Source organism: Peromyscus eremicus, chromosome 10 (assembly GCF_949786415.1).
Source record: "Peromyscus eremicus chromosome 10, PerEre_H2_v1, whole genome shotgun sequence".
Classification (NCBI taxonomy): Eukaryota; Metazoa; Chordata; class Mammalia; order Rodentia; family Cricetidae; genus Peromyscus; species Peromyscus eremicus.
The window spans coordinates 31,719,979-31,738,978 of NC_081426.1; the positions used below are offsets into that span (position 1 = coordinate 31,719,979).

General features: G+C 50.7%; 2 protein-coding genes across 2 annotated transcripts in view; one reads left to right on the forward strand and one right to left on the reverse strand.

Moving 5' to 3' along the window:
• Positions 1 to 7,333, reverse strand: part of Evc (EvC ciliary complex subunit 1) — a 39,393-nt gene extending 32,060 nt beyond the window's left edge. The window contains exons 1-2 of the mRNA XM_059275779.1: positions 7,111 to 7,333; positions 3,145 to 3,270 (exon numbers count right to left, since the gene is read on the reverse strand). Of these exons, the coding sequence (XP_059131762.1) occupies positions 3,145 to 3,270; positions 7,111 to 7,269 (285 nt within the window). The 5' untranslated portion in view covers positions 7,270 to 7,333. The remainder of the gene's footprint in view (positions 1 to 3,144; positions 3,271 to 7,110) is intronic.
• Positions 7,334 to 9,103: 1,770 nt separating this feature from the next.
• Positions 9,104 to 19,000, forward strand: part of Evc2 (EvC ciliary complex subunit 2) — an 87,990-nt gene continuing 78,093 nt past the window's right edge. The window contains exons 1-3 of the mRNA XM_059275780.1: positions 9,104 to 9,283; positions 16,331 to 16,399; positions 18,405 to 18,591. Of these exons, the coding sequence (XP_059131763.1) occupies positions 9,104 to 9,283; positions 16,331 to 16,399; positions 18,405 to 18,591 (436 nt within the window). The remainder of the gene's footprint in view (positions 9,284 to 16,330; positions 16,400 to 18,404; positions 18,592 to 19,000) is intronic.

Below are 19,000 nucleotides of genomic sequence, written 5' to 3' on the forward strand. Positions count from 1 at the left end.
AGAGACGTCAGCTTTCCACAGCTCTCCTCGCCAAATCTAGATGTTCCAAATCTGATGCTTTCCCCCCAGGAGATGCACTGATCCAGGAAATGGGTTGCTGTGCAAAGTTACAAGGTAGAACTTCAGCCCAAACAAGGCAGTTCTTCAGAAAATGGGCCACGGTGTCACTGCGGGGAGAGAAAAACTGTTGTCCCCATGGACCCGAAGGTGTTCTTTTCAGTCCTGCACAGCCACCTCCACAGGCCACCTCCCTTCTCTTCATTAGCAGAAACAGAAGATGCAGGCTGTGGGGCAGCAGGCCTCAGAAGCCTTCTGGAAGGTTCTGTGTGTTTGAACCAAAGGGAGCTATTCATTAAACAGAGTTCGTCTAAGTAGCAGCAGGACAGATCGCAAGGCTGAGGTTCTCTGTGCACAGGAGAGGTGGCTGGACTCACCAGGTAGAAACGCACAGGCAGATATTTAACTCAGCTCTGGGCAATCATTAGCCTGGTAATGGGCACCTGCCAGGCACTGAGGGAGGTGGCAGGCTAAACCTCACTGGGCTGAAGAAAAATGAGGTGATCTCCCACCGCTGAGCACTGATGGAGTACCTTCTGAGACAAGGATGCCGGCATGACCCTGGGGACCCTGTGGGGGACCTCTGTGACTCTCGCAGTGAGGCACCTGAGGCCCAGACAGGTTATGTGCCCTGCCCAATACCACACAGCAAATGTACAGCAGAGCTGGCATTGGTCCACACTGGGCCCTGAGGCTAGTGTTTCCATGGGATCCAAAGCCACCTTACATGTGAGTGAGGGTTTTTTGTTTGTTTTTATTTATTTTTTTAACAGTTTTATCAATACAGAACTCATGCTCTATACAAATCACACTTTTGTAATATGTAACTAACCATCTCCAGTCTTTCCCCAATATAGGAAGCATCACATAAGCAATTTCAGAATGGCTCACTGCAGCAGAGAACCCTGTGCTCTCTAGTGATCGCCCACTTGCCTCATCCCTGGAAACCACTCAGCTACTTCCTGTCCACATAAGCTTCCCATGCATGGGATCCTTTCATTCCAGGTTCTGTGCATGACTGGCTCTCGTCACTTTGGGTAACAGTGGCCAGGCTTACAGTGCATATCAATACTGTACTCCTTTTCATGTCCAATAACATTCAGCATGGAGAGATCACAATTCTGCTTTTGTCTGAGTCTTGGTTTCAATATGTAGCCCAGGCCAGGCTCAAATTCACAATCCTCCTGCCTCAGCACAAGTGGCTGAGATTATAGGTGTAGTCCACTGTGTCTAGCCGACAAACAACATTCTATCCATGCATTTCTTGGCTGATGGTCGTTTATGTTGTTTCCAATCTGGCTGTTGTAGACTGAGCTGGACATCCGTATACAAGCATTTGTTTAAACATAATTTTCCTGTCTCTGGGTGGAATTTTAATGGTATGTAGGGAGGGGGCAAGGCAGTCAAGAGAAATGAAGAAAAAGGGAAAGACAAAGAGATCCCACACACCCACAAACTCTGACACACATTGTCCCTGGGACCTAGAGCGTCACCAGGCAGACAAGGATGCAAAGCTCTCCACAGAGAGACAAACCCATATGCAGAGACAGAGACACAGAGATATGAGAGCAAGGTTTAGAGATACACAGCATGGTGGAGGGAGTGCAGCCCTTGGGTTCCCAGGACCTTCAGGACCAGCAAGGCTCTCTCTTCACCTCCACGGCCTCCCTGAAGCTCTGAGGTCCAGGGTCTGCAGGCTAGGCCCGCCCCCAGGAAAGAAGTGTGGTCCCTGGAATCTTCGGGAGGCACAGGCCACAGGCAACTCGGGACAACAAGCGGCCACCCTGCTTTGATTCCTCACCTTTGGAGAAGTTCGCTTCGAAGCCCAGGCACTCTATGTGGCCAGCAGAGGGTCCCAAACAGGGAGGAACCTGGGGGACAAGGGCAGGGAGAGTGGGGGAGGGCAGCAGTGCTCGCTCTGCAGGAGCCAGACAGACCCAGGGGCACATCTGAGCTTGGCCACCCCAGTTTGAGGACCTGGGAAGTGGCCTGACTTTGAGCCTCAGTTTCCTCATCAGACTATGAAAACAAAAAAAAGGAAAACTGAAGAGAGAGTTATGAGGACACCAATCCACCAGACCAATGACCCCGCCAATGACTTAAAGTATACAGTGTTTCCGGGGGCCCCAGGGAATGTCAAGTGATGTCCCTCTGTCCCTACTGAGGGAGCTCACCCTGGCCATGCCGCATGAGCCAACTGGAGCTGGACAGAGAGGACCCCAGACAGGGGAAATCCAGCTTCTAGGATTGCCGCCAGGCACCCAGCTTTCCCTTGGCTGCCTATTTACTCGGAGTAATGAAATTTAGACTAGAACGGGCTCAACTGATAGCAGCTGGACTCTGACAACCATCAGTCCGTCAGCCAGACACTCAGGAGGTGCTCAGTGGCTAGCAGTGGTGTGCTCACAGTGGTTCTCCAGTGCCCAGGAAAGGGGACTGGGCGTGACTCTGCAAAGAAATGGGCCAATGCTTGTTTTGGAAGTTTTATCTGTGTTGTGGTCTGACGTCCAATGGAGTAGAGCATTGGTTCCAGAGGAGGGACTCAGTCAGCGGGCCAGAACGGATCATGGAGTTCCCTGGTGGACTCAGGAGAAGGGAAAGAGAGGCCTTTGGAAGAGGAAGAGGCGGGGCGAAGGTGTTGTATGGATTTTTGAGCCCGGAAGTGGACTGCAGCAGCGTGTCATTGTCATAGTTCTCTCAGGTTTTTATCCTTAATATTTGTCTCTGAGTTTTATTTTTCAGTAAATGATAACAGAAATCTCAATAAATGTTGGTAGCAGGGTGTGGTGGGAACTGAGACACAAGAGAACAGGGCACCCTCCATGCTAAACTCCAGTCGTCCCATGGTCATGCAAACCCTACCTGGGGTGGCTTCTTGAATAAGTGTGACCAGAGACAAGCACTAGAGAGCTTTCTGGGGTGTTGGGACTTTAATGACGAGGGAGCATACCTTTGTCAAAACTCATCCAACTGTGGACTTAAAATCTTACTGGAAATAAATCAGTCTTGTAGCATGACACCTTGGCTTCCAGGAAGACAGTCCCACACCCAGCGTGTGTCCACAGAAGCACACAGGCCCAGACTAACCTCAGGAGCATCCTCATCCCGGGAAGTTGTCGTTTCTCTCTGGCGCCTCCTGACCCGGGAGCCAGTGTCTGGCAGGCTCTGTGCAGTGGGCTGGGAACTCCTGAGCAGACGTTGTGTGTCATCTTTCTGAAACCCCAAAGGGGTGGAGAGAAACCAGAAGCTGAAGCCCATCAGCCTTGTCTGTCCCTCTGAACGTTAGCCACCACATCCTCACCCAAGTCACCTCTGTTCACCACGTGCCCTTCCTGTCTCCTTTGCCCACCAGGCACTGGCTACAGTCCTTACAAACCACCCAGGTCACCCAGGTCATCTTTCTAGGAAATCCCCTAAGGTGCCTATCTCCGTTGTCCCCAAGTGGAGTCTTGTCCCAGGAGTGGCCACACTGGGAGCGAAGCCTGCAGTATTTCTCAGTTTCTGTTCTATGTTCATTTCTGTAATGGATAAAACACTCAGACAGAAGCAGCTGCACCTGCGTGCACTCATTCCTCTCTGCTCTTATTGTGATCTGACTAGCTGCTTCAGGTTCCTGCCTCAACTCCTGCACGGTGATGGATGACTGCCCTGGAGTTGTAAGCTAAAATAAACCCTTTTCTCCCTAAGTTGTTTGCTCTCAGGTTTATTTCATCACAGCAACAGACATGAAACCAAAACAAAAACTTCAGTCCCCAAGGGCCACCCCTTCACAGGAGGTGTGCAGGTAGTATTTTCCCTGCTGTTCTCAGTAAAGCCACTGGGTGATTTTTGTAAATAATGATCTTGGTTACCTGTAGCTAGAGTTTTCCTGCCTGGCCCACAGTCAGGACAAATCTCTGACACCTGCCAGTCCCACAGCCTCTCAGATCCAACCAAGTAAACACAGAGACTTATATTGCTTACAAACTGTATGGCCGTTTGTAAGCAATATAAGTTTGCTAACTGTTCTTATATCTTAAATTAACCCATTTCTATAAATCTATACCTTGCCACGTGCCTCATGGCTTACTGGCATCTTCACATGCTGCTTATCATAGTGGCAGCTGGCAGTGTCTTCCTTCCGCCTTCCTGTTCTCTCAATTCTCCTCTCTGTTAGTCCCACCTATACTTCCTGCCTGGCCACTGGCCAATCAGTGATTTATTTATTGACCAATCAGCAACACATTTGACATACAGACCATCCCACAGCAGTTACCTTCAACAGAGGAGTGATTTCTACTGTGGACTACAATCAATGGACATTCAATTTGCAACCCCACTTGGCAGATGTCAACACTGATATTGACTGGTTTCATAGCTATTCATGGACGTGTGAGCAGTGGAAGGCACCCACGTGTGTATCTGGGTGGATCTGAGCACAGCAAGACCCGCGTCACTTTTCCCACTCTCCTTGTCAATTAAACTTCCCTGCTGCAGCTGTGTGTCCAGCTTCCTGATGTCACGCTTCCTGTGCCTGGGGGGTTGTGACCCTGAAGCCCTGTGAGAGAGGACCTGTCCACTGCTGGAGTTCTGGGGCTCTTTGCTGTGAGGTCCATAGAGAGAATTAACAATATGCAGCCATCCAGGCTTCCTTAAACAAATATGGGTCACTCTTGAAGGTGGGCTGACAGAAAGAGAGGCTCAAGGGACTCCAGGCAACATTCTCTAGGGAAACGTTTAGTGCTCACCTGTTCAGAGCAGGTATGAGGATACAGTTGAACCCAGAATCATGTCAAAAAAGCCAAGTGTGAGAGTGTACACTCTCAACCCCAGTGCAGGGAAGGAGGATACAGGTGGCCAGCCAGCCTAGCTTACTTGCTAAGTTCTAGGCCAGTGAGAGACTCTGTCTCCAAAAAACAAGGTGACTAGTACCTTAGGAATGACATCAACATTGACCTCTGGTCTTGACATAGCACACACATGTGCGCAGGTACCTGCATATATACATGTACCTGCACACACATGTACACACAACCACACAGGGGCCAGCAGGATGATTCAGTGGTTAAAGGCAGTTGCCACCAAGGTTGATGACCTAAGGACCGTCTTCTGAACCCACGTGGCGGAAGGGGAGAACAGATTTGGGCAAACTGTCCTCAGATCTCTACAGGCATGCTGTAGCATGTGTATATGCTCAAGAACATTACACACACACACCCCGACACACACAGATAATTGTATTAACGCACTGGTGATCTGGTTGTGCACAAAATTAGTCAGGGCTATGATTCAGCATCCACTGGGTTCCCAGCCTTGTTCCAGACCCTGGAGGGAAGCCTCATAGACAAAGTTTGTTTGAGAAAAAACTTAAAGGAGGGAGCAAGCCTCTGAGGTCCCAGGAGGATGTGAGAACATCTGCAAAGGGCCTGATGCAGATACAGGTCTAGCAATGTCAAGATGTCCGGAAGTTCATGTTCCTGGAGCAGGGGTGGGTCTCTGGGCAGAAAGCACAGATAGTATAGCCCGAAATTTCAGGATGCCCCCCCAATTGTTGCTGACTGTGGGAGGGAGGGACTACCCAGTCAGATGAGACTCACTAAAGACCTCGGGAGAAAAGCCACCCACCCCGCAGAGGCAGAAGCAGCTTTCTACTCCCACACTTAGAAGTGGCCCTGAGGCCAAGAGTCACAAGAGATCTGGGGACAAACTCTAACAAGAAGAGCAAAACCTGAAACAAACAAATGGAACAACTACTGGTGTGTGTGCGGGGTGCTGAGGAAACACAAGACAGACAACGGATGATTACAGTGTCTTCAGAGTGGAGAGGCATTCTACTCACTAATGGGCAGTTTAGGATGAGAACGGAGGACTCAGGGAACAGAAAAGAACTCCTGAAAGTCAAACTATAAAATACCAAATCACAAGAATAAAACTGAGCAAAGCCTCCCAGCTTCATATATACATTATATATGCATGTGTATGTATGTACATGTGTGTAACACCCACAAGCACACACACAAGCACACACACACACACACACACACACACTATCCATCCAACAGTTCAGGACTGCTCACAGTGGTAGCTGACTAGCATAAAGGATTATAGGGAAAGAGACTTGATAACGGAGACGTGTTATCAATCCACACACGTGTGAGTTCTTGAAGGAAGTGAGGGATGGAGAAAGATAATCCTCAACCAAACGTGTTTCTGGATGGAGAGAGGAGCTCTGGAAGAAGTCAAGGCTGCCAGAACCCAGAACGCCCAACAGGTCTCATCACAAGTGATCAGATGCCTGCGCCTCCGTGCCAGGAGTCTCCCCAATATCCCATGCCACTGAAACAGTTGTCAGGAACAGTGTCCCTTGGCCACTCCTGGACATTAGACCATACTCTTGTTGCACTGCCAGGCTGCTTAACTCCCCCCCCCCCCCCGCCCGCCCCCCACTTTCCTCATCTGCAAAACTGGCCAACACATGGAGTCAATTCAAAGCTGTTTGGAGAGTTCAGAGCCTAGGGCAGAGGGCCTAGCTCAGTGCCTGGAAGAGACAGCGCTCAAGAAACGCTGGCCTGTTTCTACTCCACCACAGCACCCATCCGGTCAGGTTTTAACCAAATGCTGACTGGAAATGTGTCTTTCCTGCTCACCCATGTGGCATTCAGGACCCTGGGTCAGTGACCCCAGGCAGAACATCCTCAGTCCACTCCTAGAGGAGGTCAAGCAGCTCCACAGCAAGAAAGAGGGAGTGGGGGCATCAGGGTGCAAATACTAACCATTCTTTCCCCTATACTGAGCTGGGCGCATCTGCTGGGATCATGTCCAAACTTCTAAGGACACCCGAGGGCATGGAGGCCCAGAAGGGCTTGGGGGTGACAGTCTTTCTGAGGATCCCAGGCCATTGCCTTTAGGCCACTCACTCCATGCCCTTCCTCAGAAAGCCCTGACCACGATTTACCAAGAGTAGGAGGCTGTGCGCAATCGCACTCAGGAGATGCAGTACTGGGATCCAGAGAAAGCAGCCCAGGACCCTACCAGAGGAGGAGGAATGAGCTCGAACCTCTTGCTGGGACCCACCTGGAGCCGCGCGCGAAGGCGGCTGGAACGATAGTTTATCCACAGGCCAAGGCCCAAGCCGAGTGCCGCGCCCAGCAGCACAGCGGGGACCAGCAGCGTGGGGGCCGCCTGCAACGCTTCCCGGCCCAGTTGCAGCCGTGCATCGCTCGTGCAGGCCATGGGAGCTCGGGTGGGTGACCCGCTGCATCCCGCCGCCAGCCAGCTCTGCGCCTCCTCGCCCTTCTCTGTTGCGCCAAGCGGTGGGAGGAGCCTGGACCCGTGGCCCCAAACTTTCAGCCATTCCGAGAGAGTCCCTATCGTGCACTGAGCATGCGCAGCCTAGGCGCGCCTTCCAGCCGGAGGACCCAAATGCAGGAGCAAGGGAGCATCCCTTCTTCTAGTCCTGGGAGCAGCAACAGCTCTGCGGTCAATGAGCGCCCAGGGTACCCCAAGCCCCGGCCTGGCAACCCCATTAAGCCCAGCAGCACTTCCTAGGTTGCTGTTGGCCCGTCCCATCCGACTCCCGCCCTGCTCCTGAGGCTGGTCAGTCTTCTCTAGGGGCCACGCAGCAACAGCAGCCTCCGCACTTGATCGCTTGAACACTCCTTTTAATCCTGTATCTCCGGGAGAACGATTCTACTCTAGGAGAATGGGTGGAGCGAATGTCACATTCGGGCCCCTCTAGAACTCAGACGTCTCTTCATGTTGTCATTTACTGTTCCACGTGGGCAGGACGGGAGCCAGCATTCAGCCTCTTCAAAGACCAACTGACAAGGGAGGTGGCTTATTCAAGGTCTGACAGCTCAGAAGAAGTTGGTAGTGTCTGTCTGCCCACACCTATAGCTTCAGGTCACACACCTGTTATGAAGACCTTCCTGTTTCCTCAGGGCATCTCCGGGAACATTTTCCTGGTAATAGTCTCATGCTGCAACTTTGTGTTTATTTGGATGCTCAGGCCTGAGCTTTAAGAACATACAAGACCAGGCAGCAGCATACAGCGGTGGTCCACGGGCCACTCAAGCTGTATAGGAGGCAGAGGCAGACCGGTTTAAAATAACAGATCCATGAAAAATGAACGCTGCTTGTGTTTTGCCCTCTGAAATCACGTGTTAACAATGCCCTCCGGATGCCTAGCAGTCCTCAAGGATGCAGTGCTTGGTGTGAGAGGCATGAATAGGTCACTCTCAGACCTGCCAACTCATGGCCTTATCCAGGTCAGGTCAAGAAAGAAGTGTGTGTGTGTGTGTGTGTGTGTGTGTGTGTGTGTGTGTGTGTGTGATCGGAGGTGTGGAGAAGCTGGTGCAGGCTCCCTGGCAGCTGCCCAGCAGGATAACTCACAGAAGACCCTGTCCCTGTGACGGGGGTGGGGTGGGGGTCATCAGAGCCCAGAAGACAGGCTACCCTCCCAGCTCCTCCCTCTTGGGATGCAAGAAAGCACTATGCCCAGGGGCTTTCAGCCCAACTTACTCATTGGCCAAGTGATGGCTTCACTGTTGAAGGGGTGGCTGGGTAGGTCCAGGGAGATTCCCCCAAGCCCCGCAGAAAGTGGGCTCTCCGCTGAGACTGGGCTGAGTTGGACTCCGCTAAAGGTGAAGTCCACCTTTTCTTCTTTGCCCCACCCCTACTTCCCTACTTCCTGCTCCCTGCTCTGTCTCTTAAGTGACCTTGGCTTTCTAATGCCTCTCAGGTTTCTAACCCGGCTGCGGTGATAGAGCCTGGGAACTCACAGTGTCTGCGGGGATTTTTAATGCAAAGACTGAGCTGAGATCTAGAGAGGCAGTGGGCATTAGTGGGGACCCTTGTCACCCTCAGGGAAGGAGAGTGGCGAGTGATTTAGGGTGCGGCGCTAAGGCGCTGCTCCGCTCCCTCCTACGCGGCGGCTCCAAACTCCAGATGCCAGTGTTCCAGAAAACTTTCCAGGCGGCTCTCACTGAGCATGCTCCGTGGCGGGGCGGGCCCGGGGTCCGGAAGCTCCGGGACTCTGCCGGGCCTGTGTGGGGTCTGCAGCCACCAGATGGGGGCGACCGGTCCCACGGGCGCCCGGGGACGAGCCACATGGGTGCTGGCTGGGGGCGTCCTGGCCGCGGCCCTGGTGCTGGGCGCGGGTCCCCGTGCTTTCTCGCCCGCCTTCCCTGCACTGGGCCCAGGGTCGAGGTCCAGACCCGGCCCCGCAGGACCCCAGCCAAGCTCGCAGGTAAGGGGGGCGGGCGCCTGGGTATGTCTACACCCTTTGGAAGAGTCCCGCCCTGTGGGACACAAGAGCAAGTGGAGGGAGAGGCTGAACCGCTGCCTGGTGGCCCTTCTGGGAGCGTTCTGTATGTACCATGGAACTGGAACTCCAGGACCGGTGGAACCTCAGACTTGGTAGGCATGGGCTTTTAGGGGTTCGAATCCAGGTCTGCATCCTAGGAGTTACGTATCTGAGGGCAAATCACTTCGTAAGTCTCCCTTTCTCAGGCCACTAGGACCTAGGTCGTTGGAGTCACCCTGCAACAGATTAGTTCAGGTATATAGGAGTGGCAGTGTGGTGAGGAAGTTGGGAAGATGGGCTAGGTTTTTACCTGGCTCAACTCTCCTGGGTGGAGTAGGCTACTGGCCCCGTTTGTGGTTCCAGAATTGGAAAAGCACAGACTCCCCACGGCCCCGTAAGCCCCTCTCCCCAAGCTGGTCCAAAACCCTCCTGCTTTCTGCTCAGGACCAACTTACACACTCTCCTCCCTGCCCTCTGCTACCCCCTTGACACAGCCTATCACCTCTGGCTCTTGGCCACCTTTCCCCTGGTCTCCATCCATCCCCCTTAATTTATATCCTGCCTTCTGCTGGTGCACTTTTCTAGTCTACCTGATACAACCTAGAATGACCTGAGAAGGCTGTTTCAATGAGGGATGGCTTAGATTAGATTGGTCTGTGGATATGGCCTGTGGTGGGCGTGGAGGGCTGTCTTGATGTGGGAAGACCCAGCCCACTGTGGGCAGTGCCATTCCCTAGGCAGGGAGGCCTTGACCTCTGTAAGATTAGAGAAAGCAAGCTGAATACTCGGCCTGCATGCATGTATTGCCCTGCATGTATTGCCCTCTGCTCTCAACTGTGGTAGTGATGTGACCAGCTGCTTCAAGCTCTTGGCTTCCAGGCTAGGTTCGAACTTGGAATCGTAAGCAGAAATAAACCCCTTCTCCTGTAAGCTGCTTTTTGTCAGGGTGTCTATCACAGCAGCAGAAATGAAGCTAGAGCATCTCTCATCCATTCCCTGAAGGTCCCTGGGGGATTTTTGCATCTGTGCTCACCACTTCCCTGCATCCCCCAACCAGGCCCCGGGAGCAAATCCAGCTTCTGTTCCCGGGAGGGTCCTAGCCAGTGATGTGGCCTATTGGCACCAGCTCTAGCCTCGCTGGCCTGCTTTCCGCCTGGAGACCCGAGGATTCTCGCAAGGCCACTCTGCCGCAGAGACTCAGTGCTTTAAGGGCGATTCTGTTCCCGTCTGTCACTTACAGTCTTAGGTTGTCACTATATAGTCCGTGGATTGTGCTTTAAGCCCGGTGATTGACGTTTCCATTGAGTCCTTTCCGTCACTCCTCCTGGGGAGGCGAGATGCAAGTGGCCCATTTACAGAGGACAAAATCAGAGCCTACGAAAGCTGCTGTGACCCTGGCCTGTGTTCTCACTGTGGTCCCTATATCCCGAGCCCAAGTCCCAGAGTTTAGAAGCTTTTTACATCTTCCCTCTGGTAAGCAGAATGTTCTGGTAGACACTTGATCCTGTCAGGTTCAGGTGTGGAGTCTGGAAGAGGGTGACTATTTTAGAGGAGGAACAATACCCTTTGGGAAAGTCCCAAGGCCATCCAGAGCCAGGGCACTTCACTGTCATGGGACACTCTCTCCTTGTTGGAGCCTGGAAGGCGCACCTGTGTCCAGGGGCCCTTGGTGCCCCAAGTGATTGGGTGGCTTGAGTCCTGTCCATAGAGTCAACACTTCTTCACCACTCTGGGTGGTTACAGACAGTCCTTCTGTGAGCTGGGTCCTGGATATTCCTGCCTTGGCCTTTTAACTCTGCAAGGCCTGGGTCTGGTCACAGTCCCCAGGGTCTCAGTTCTGTACAGGGCTGTAATGTCACTGTCTGAACACCCTACTGAGGGTGCTTATCAGATGCTCCCTCTGTGGTTGTCAGAAGCCTTCACTGGTCCCTCTCTTTGCCCCCCCCACCCCAATTTATACATCTAAGAGTCATGTTCTGTGCAGGGGCTTGGAGAGATAAATTCCCATTGCCTGCTTGTTAAGAACTTTGAGGGGGAATGAAGGGACTCTGAGGGCTGCTAGGGGAGGAGAGACATTCAGATGGAGAGGCCACAGAGTGCAGACATTTGGGAGGATAAGTAGAAAGGGCCCCTTGAGAAGGATGCTGGTGGGTGTGACCCCAGGTGGGACGTCTTTGGCCCAGTAGCACCCAGGCATCCTTGGTCAGATCTTCACTTCCTGGCCTGAGCTGCCTAGCTGACTCCTGGGTGGATGTGACACTGGACAGGTGTCCTCTTCCATCTCTTCCCTGGATGCTCACCAAGGTTAGGTTGCCAGTGGTTCTAAGAGTGGGCCCCAGGACCTGTGGGTTCCTGGACCTTTTCAGGGGTCCATGGAGTCAGGGCTATTTTTATGGTGTTACTGAAACTCAACTTTTCCACATGGCATGGGACATTGGGGGAGAACTCACACAGAGACAGATATGAGAATTCAGAAGCATCTATTAATTCAGACACAGGTGACTTTGCAAAAGTTGAAAACTTTCTTTTAATTTGGAAAAAGCTAACAATATTTATAAAATCTCTTAGTTATGTGACTATAGGGTTCTTATTCCTATTTTAAAAAAGGATACTTGACTATTCTGCTCTCTTTTAAATACAGTCTTTCTATAGTGTGGGAGAAATGCAGTGAACACTGACAAATGGAATCCATCCAGACCCGGGTTCTTTACTCTTTCTAACTGCGTGTTAAGAATCATGAAGCCAACAACTTTGGGAGCCGTTGTTCTCTTGCAATCCCTGTCTGGTTCCCTGGGGTTTGGGGATGAAGTAAGCCAGCTCCTCTTTGAGAACTGAGTGTGTGTCTCAGAAGGAGGCTGCTCCTCGTATTCGTGGTTTTACTTAAATATGAAGCAATGGTTCAGGTTGGCTGGAATGCTAAGCTGAATGTACTGGGTGTGTCTTAGGGAGAAGGAGAGAGAGGAGAAGGGGAGGAGTGGGAGGAGGGAGAGTAAGGTAGAGAGAGAAGGGGAAGGAAGAGACCCGAGCCTGGCATTGTGAGAAAGACATCATCTGTTACTGTCTTTTCTGTGTCTTTATTTTTGTTACACTGTTTCTTTATTGTTGTAGTTACACTATATCTTTGTTGTGATTATACGCATCTTTGTTGTTTGTTATACTGTATCTTTGTTCTTGTTACACAATCTTTGTTGTTTGATTGTATCTTGTTATCACATTGTATCTTTGTTGTCATACTGTACTTTGTTATCGTTACACTGTATCTTTGTTATTGCTACACTGTATTTTGTTGTTCCTGTTGTACTGCATCTTAGTTAGGGTTACTATTGCTGTGATAAAACACCATGACCAAAAGCAACTTGAGGAAGAAAGAGTTTATTTGGCTTATGCTTCCACATCATAATCCCTCACTGAAGGAAGTCAGGGCAGGAACTCAAGCAGGGCTGGAACCTGGAGGTAGGAGCTGATGCAGAGGCTGCAGAGGGATGCTGCTTTTTGGCTTGCTCATCATGGCTTGCTCAGCCTGCTTTCATTATCCTCAGTTTATAGTGAATTCAACTTTAGCCTGGGATTCATGAGCCCCTGTCTCAAAACTCAAAAAAATAATTTCATTACTCTGCCCTCTGTCACCCATTACTCCTCTTCCCACATATGCTGGTTAGTTTTAACTACCAACTTAGAGTCACCTGGGGAGGAGTGAGTCTCAGTTGAGGGACTATCTACATCAGGATGGCCCTCAGGACATTTGAGGGAGATTGCCTCATAGGTGTTAACATGGGAAAACCTGTGAATGTGAATGTCAGCAGCACTGGTCTGTGGGCTGGGCACTGATCTTCTTAAGAGTGAAGAGAGCTGGCTGAGCCGCTGCTGCCGCCGCCGCCACCGCCGCCGCCGCCGCCGCCACCGCAGCAGCAGCAGACCACAGCAAAAGCTCACTTTTCTATGCTCCTGACTGTGATGTGATGTGTCTAGCTGCTTGGGGGCCCTGCCTTGACTTTCCCAAGGTGATGTACTGTAATCTAGGATTCATTGTGAGTCATTTAAACTCTTCCCTCTCTTATATTCCCTGTCAGGGTGTTTATCACAGCAACAGAAACGAAAGTAGAAACCACTCTTACTACTTTCTAATATCCTGTTTTTATAGTATAGGTATCCAAGTAGTGTATTGTATATGCAGAGTACTATATATATATATATATATATATATATATATATATATATATATAATATAAACAGTACTGTTTATAAAATGTGATGCATATTATTGTCTTTTTTTGCACTTAAGTCCTGTGAGGAGGGCATATTTGATGATTTTGTTTTTTCAGAGCAGCTAACTGTAGGCATCTGTTATATGTCTTTGATACCTTCTGGCTGGATTCTGGTCTGGCAATCACCAAGACTCAGTACCTCTGTTTCCAGTACTGACACTCAGTCCGACTTTCTTTGGTTGCAAGGTGGTGGTTTTTATAGTTTGCTCTGAAGAGTGTTGCAGGAACGATGATTGTGATGACATGGTAGCCACAGTGACAGGGACAGCTCACTCCCTGGGTCACTGAATGCACAGTACTGTGCTACCTGCTCTCTGTACATTGTCCAGTTTAATTCTTCAAAGCATGACACAGAGGGTGTGATTTGCCCTCTCTCTAGATGAGGAAACTCAAGTCATGGGGACTGCAAGGAACATGCTCAGTAGACCTGATACTCCGAGCTTTTGCTCACATATGGGCTTAGTCCCATAGGGAAGTGCTTTGTGGGCCTGAGCATAAAGGCTCAGGACTAAGTGGGCGTCTGTCCTTCCTGTTGCTCATACCTGGGTACATTGGCGGCTAGGTCCACATGGCTGTTGAAATGTTACATGCGAACTGCGCTGAAGGGCCTCTGTAACTGGAGGTGGCTGGGACAGCTCTGTTCAGCTCATTCCTTCTATGTAAAGATCCTTTGGTGAAAGAGGAGGATGAGAAGAAAGTGTGGCATTGATGTGGGAGCCCGGTGTTCAAGTCAGCCATTCATTAAGGATGCCCAGGAGAGCTTGGATCCATCCCTGTTGCTTGGATCATGAGTCATGAGAATGAGACACACCAAGACCTGTCCCCATTCTGGAGGGACCTGCATTTTCTTAGCTGGAGTGAGTGAGTAGTGAGTGGTAGATATTTGGTGTAGGCTGTTGGGGTTGTGGATACACACAAAGCAGGCAGCATGGATGGGGGCTGATGTGGCAGGCACTGTCCACGGGTGCCAGGAGGAGCTGCTAGATGGGCAGAGGCCCACGTGGAATGCAGAGTGGAGAGGAGCTTTCTGGTGAGGCTTTGTTGTTCTGAGTAAGTGGGCAGCATGTATGGGTTTGGTTTCAGGTTGTCCCAAGGACTATGTTCTGGTGTAGAAATGGCTTTATGGCTATAGTTAACAGAACAAAAGAAAGTCCTAAATCAATGCGTTTTCCAAATACATTACTGGGAACATCTGACTGGCAGATTATAGCAAAAGGGGGATTCACGTGCCGTCCGATGACATTTTTAGCTTTGGGGCTGGTGAAAGTTAGAGATCTGCTAGGTTAATTCATTCCAGAAGATTTTACCTGGTAGTCATAGGATGTTAGGTCAGATAGCAGTGGGAGAATGAATGGCTATTAAGGGGCTAATGATTGCCCCAGACCGTTTGGGTCTGTACCTGTACTGTTCCAACTCTCCACGACCAGGGACCTGCAGATGGATCTGTCAGCTTTGTAGAATCCTTGGCAGAGGCTGGCTTTTTTTTTTCTGGGAACTTAGTGCTGCGTGGCACTGGAGAGTGAATGCACAGGTAGAGAAGGCTGTCCTGATGAAGGTCTAGACAGAAAGGGACAAGATAACAGGAACTGGAGGAAAGGCCAACCATATTCTAAAGTGGCAAAGAACTTAACTGAGTTGTGTTGCCTCCCAACTTTTGATTGTGGCTCCTCAAGTCATCCCTAAGAAGACTCCATCCCAGCATCCCCTCTGCCTCATCTCGGAGCTCATCACAGCCCAGTCTGTACCTGGGCCCCAGTCCAAAGCCACACTGAAGCTTTCAGAGACTCATTGTAGCGTCTTACACTGGCTCCTCTTGATAAGTCATCTAGACCCAGGCCTTTTGTTACAGTAGCATGAAAGGACTTAGACACCCACCTTCTGGCATCCACCAGAACTAGACCTTGCCTTGGAGGCACCCAGCTCTGGTACATGCCCGCCTGCTCCAGTGCATAGCAACCAATGAGCAGAGGATATGAGTATGGCACGTGTCAGGATCACTACCAGGCACAGAGGACTTATAAAGTCTGAGGTGAGTTCCTGGTTACCTTGGTCTAGGATCCCAATGTGGGTGGAAGAGCAGGTCAATGTGAGGTCTGCTCAGATCATCACTTGGTGTGTGTGGCATAGGACTTGGCACACTGAGGGGATCCATCCAGTATTGTTATATGACATCATCGTCACCACCACCACCACCACCACCACCACCACCACCACCACCACCACCACATGGTGGGAAGAACTGGAACCTTCCAGGGCCCAGGGGAGTACGTGGGTTTAACTGGACTCAGCTGGGACCAGATTTCTTCTCTCATTTCTCCTGAGCAAGCTTCCAGGAAGTTTTGAAATGGCCAGTTTTTAGAGAGGGATTTGAGGCTTGGAGAGGCTGAGTAACCTGTCCAAGGATACACAGAGAATGAATGGTTATACCTAGAACAAAGCTCTATGGACTCCATATCCTGAGTTTTATCTTCTAGTCTGATAACCGGCTGGGTCTGGCCCAGACCAGGAATGAGCTGTGATTCACGTTGTGACTCCTCCTTCCTTGGAGGCTTGGATTCGTGATCCTTTAACACTCTTTCAATGGAATATTCAAGTTCCTGAAAACTGGGATCAGCAGAAATAATCCCCATGGCGTCCTTTAGAGAGTTTTCATCTTACATTTACATCAGACACTTGGAATATGAAAATTTTCTCACTTTCTAATGAGTTTTGTGTTTTATTGTAGCACAGAGGTATTTCGAGAGAAGCCCTAAGTCCCTCTGAGAATGGAGTGATATTTCAGAAATGCTCATTGGTAAGTTTCCAGGGTAGATAATAATATTTTCCCCAAATCTCATGAAATCATCATGCATTTAGGAACTAGCAAAGAGTGGGTCTGTGTGTTCACTCTGAGACCCTGGCAATGGAGAGAACAAGAGATCTGAGCTCATGTGGCCTCCCTAGGTTTGCTGGGGCTATTTCGTTATAAGTCGTTGTTAGTAAAAACCTAGTGGTCACTTAGAGAAGGGGTGAAAGTGTCTTGTGTTTATCCCACGCTAACAGTGATATGGTACTTGATGGTTTTAAAACTTTGAGTATGGGCCAGCAAGATGGCTGGCTCAGCAGGTAAGGGTACTTCATGTCCAGCCTGACCACCTGAGTTTGACATCTGGGACCCTCAACATGAAAGGAGAGAACCGACTCCTGCAAGTTGTCCTCTGATGTGCACATGTGCACTGAGAAGTGTGTGTATTCCCCCTAATTAAAGAAAAAAGTAAAAAAAAGTTCTTAATTTGTCTAATGCTCTATAGCTGTTTAACCTTCTCAGCAGCACGGGGTGGTGGCCATCATCATCCTTGTGTTGGGCTCCCGGCATCACCCTTCGCTTCGGTGATTGCTGGAAGGGCTTACAGGACCCAGAAGGACAGCGGTCACATTTACAGCTCATTACTGTGGAAGGTGGAGAGCAGAGAGAGGAAAACGAGGTGAATGTGGCAGAGGCAGGGAGGGAGCAAGCCACAGAGGAGCAGGAGTGAGCTCCCGGGTGTGTCGGGATCTCACCCAGCAGAGTTTGCAGAGATCCGGTTCTCCAGCACCAGGGCAGGGACATCCTGGCCCAGCTGTGGCATCAGGATTATCCTTGGGGCTCTCCTGTAGGCATGGAGCTTCTGTAACAGAATACTTGAGACTGTCAACTATAAAGAGAGAAGATTTTTTTTTCCTCCCCACTACTTTGACTATTCCAGTCTGCGACTGGTTAGTTAGGTCTCTTGCTTTGGTTGTTAGTGTGTCACAGCTGGAGCCATGTCAGGAGAGGCCTGGTCACCTCATGGTGGCCAGAAAGTGAACAAAGGAAGAAGAGAGAAACACTCTGGTCCTGAAATCCCCCGCTTACAGGCCTTGTCTGCTAGTGATCTAAAACCTCCCATCAGGCTGTGCAGCTAAAGTTGTTAGTGCTCCCCACCCCTCCTCCTCCTCCTTCTTTGAGTGTTTGTATGCCTTTGTGGTGTGTGTGTGTGTGTGTGTGTGTGTGTGTGTGTGTGTGTGTGTGTGTGTTGGTGTAGGTGTAGGTGTTTGCACATGCATGTAGGCCAGAGGCTGATGTTAGGGACCCTTGTTAATCACCCTCCACCTTCTCTGTTGAGAGAGCATCTCTCACTTGAACCGGAGCTCGCCAGGGCAGCTGGTGTAGCTAATCAGCTTGCTTCAGGGATCTGTTCTTTTCTCAGCATCTTACATGGGTTCTGAGGATTCGGACCCTGGTCCTCACACTTGCACATCTAGTGTGTGACCCACTGAGCCGTCTCCCCGGCCCAGGTGATGTTACTATCTAACAGTGCTATGAGCTGGGGGCCAGGTCTTTAATGCCCAGGCTTTCGGGGGAGGCTCCAGATTCAAACACAGCATGGCACACTTATGGTGAGGCAGAGCCTGGGTGGAGAAGACCAGCCAGGAAGAGGGGACCCACTGGAATGCAAATGGCCCTCTGAGATCTGACTGTGGGGTCAGGGCTGCATCTCCAGTGACTCCGGCAGAGCTGTTATTCCCTCTTCTTTGGAACACCGGATGTCACAGTGACCCCCCCATCCTGACTAGGTTCTGAACTCAAGAGATTTCTCTGTTGGAATGAGTTGACTGCGTCTCAGGGCCCTGGTTTCTCTGAAACTGCCCCGAAGCCGTAGCTTGACAACCCCCCCCCCCAACTCTCACATCAAGTGGAGCCTGGTAGAGTCTTGGAGCCTCTGAAGCTCAGGCTTGTGGGTCATCACGGAAGCCAGGCAGACAGGGCTCTGCCCTCACTCACTCTCCTCCTGCCCTAGGTGTCTGGGCAAAGCGAACCACAGACCATGCATGTGCAGCTGTCAGTGAACAACACCAAGACGCCCATGTCAGCCAACCTTTCGGACCTGCTTGTGCTGGATGAGATCACTAGCCTCACGCTAAAGGAGTCGCCGGGCAATAAGACTCAGGACGGACTCCAGACTTTCAGAAAGAGGTTTCTGCAAGGTAACCACAGACACTCCAGGCCACTGTGGGAGATATGTCAGAATGCCTTCCTGTGTTTTCTGAGGAAGGGCCACAGCAGAGCTGGCTTACCGTGGCAAGCTGGGAGCCCCTGAAACTCCCAGAGTCTGCCACTAAAACCGTGGGTTTCCTGCTTGCTTTAGACCGAGGTGGGGTTGGGGAAGAAGTGCCGGGGGTTGTTTTTAAAAGACCGTCTCAGTTTTATTTTTATCAGCTTTAGCTGGATACGATGGTAGAGGTGTGAATTATAGTGAACCAATGACGCACATGTAGTTTATAGTGACCCCTCCCCCTGTTGACCAGAGTTATTTCTGGTCAGGAAGATGGACAGATATTCTTGAGTTGTGCTAGACAGAGGTAAAGGTGGATTGTTGTCAGTCTCAGAGGCATG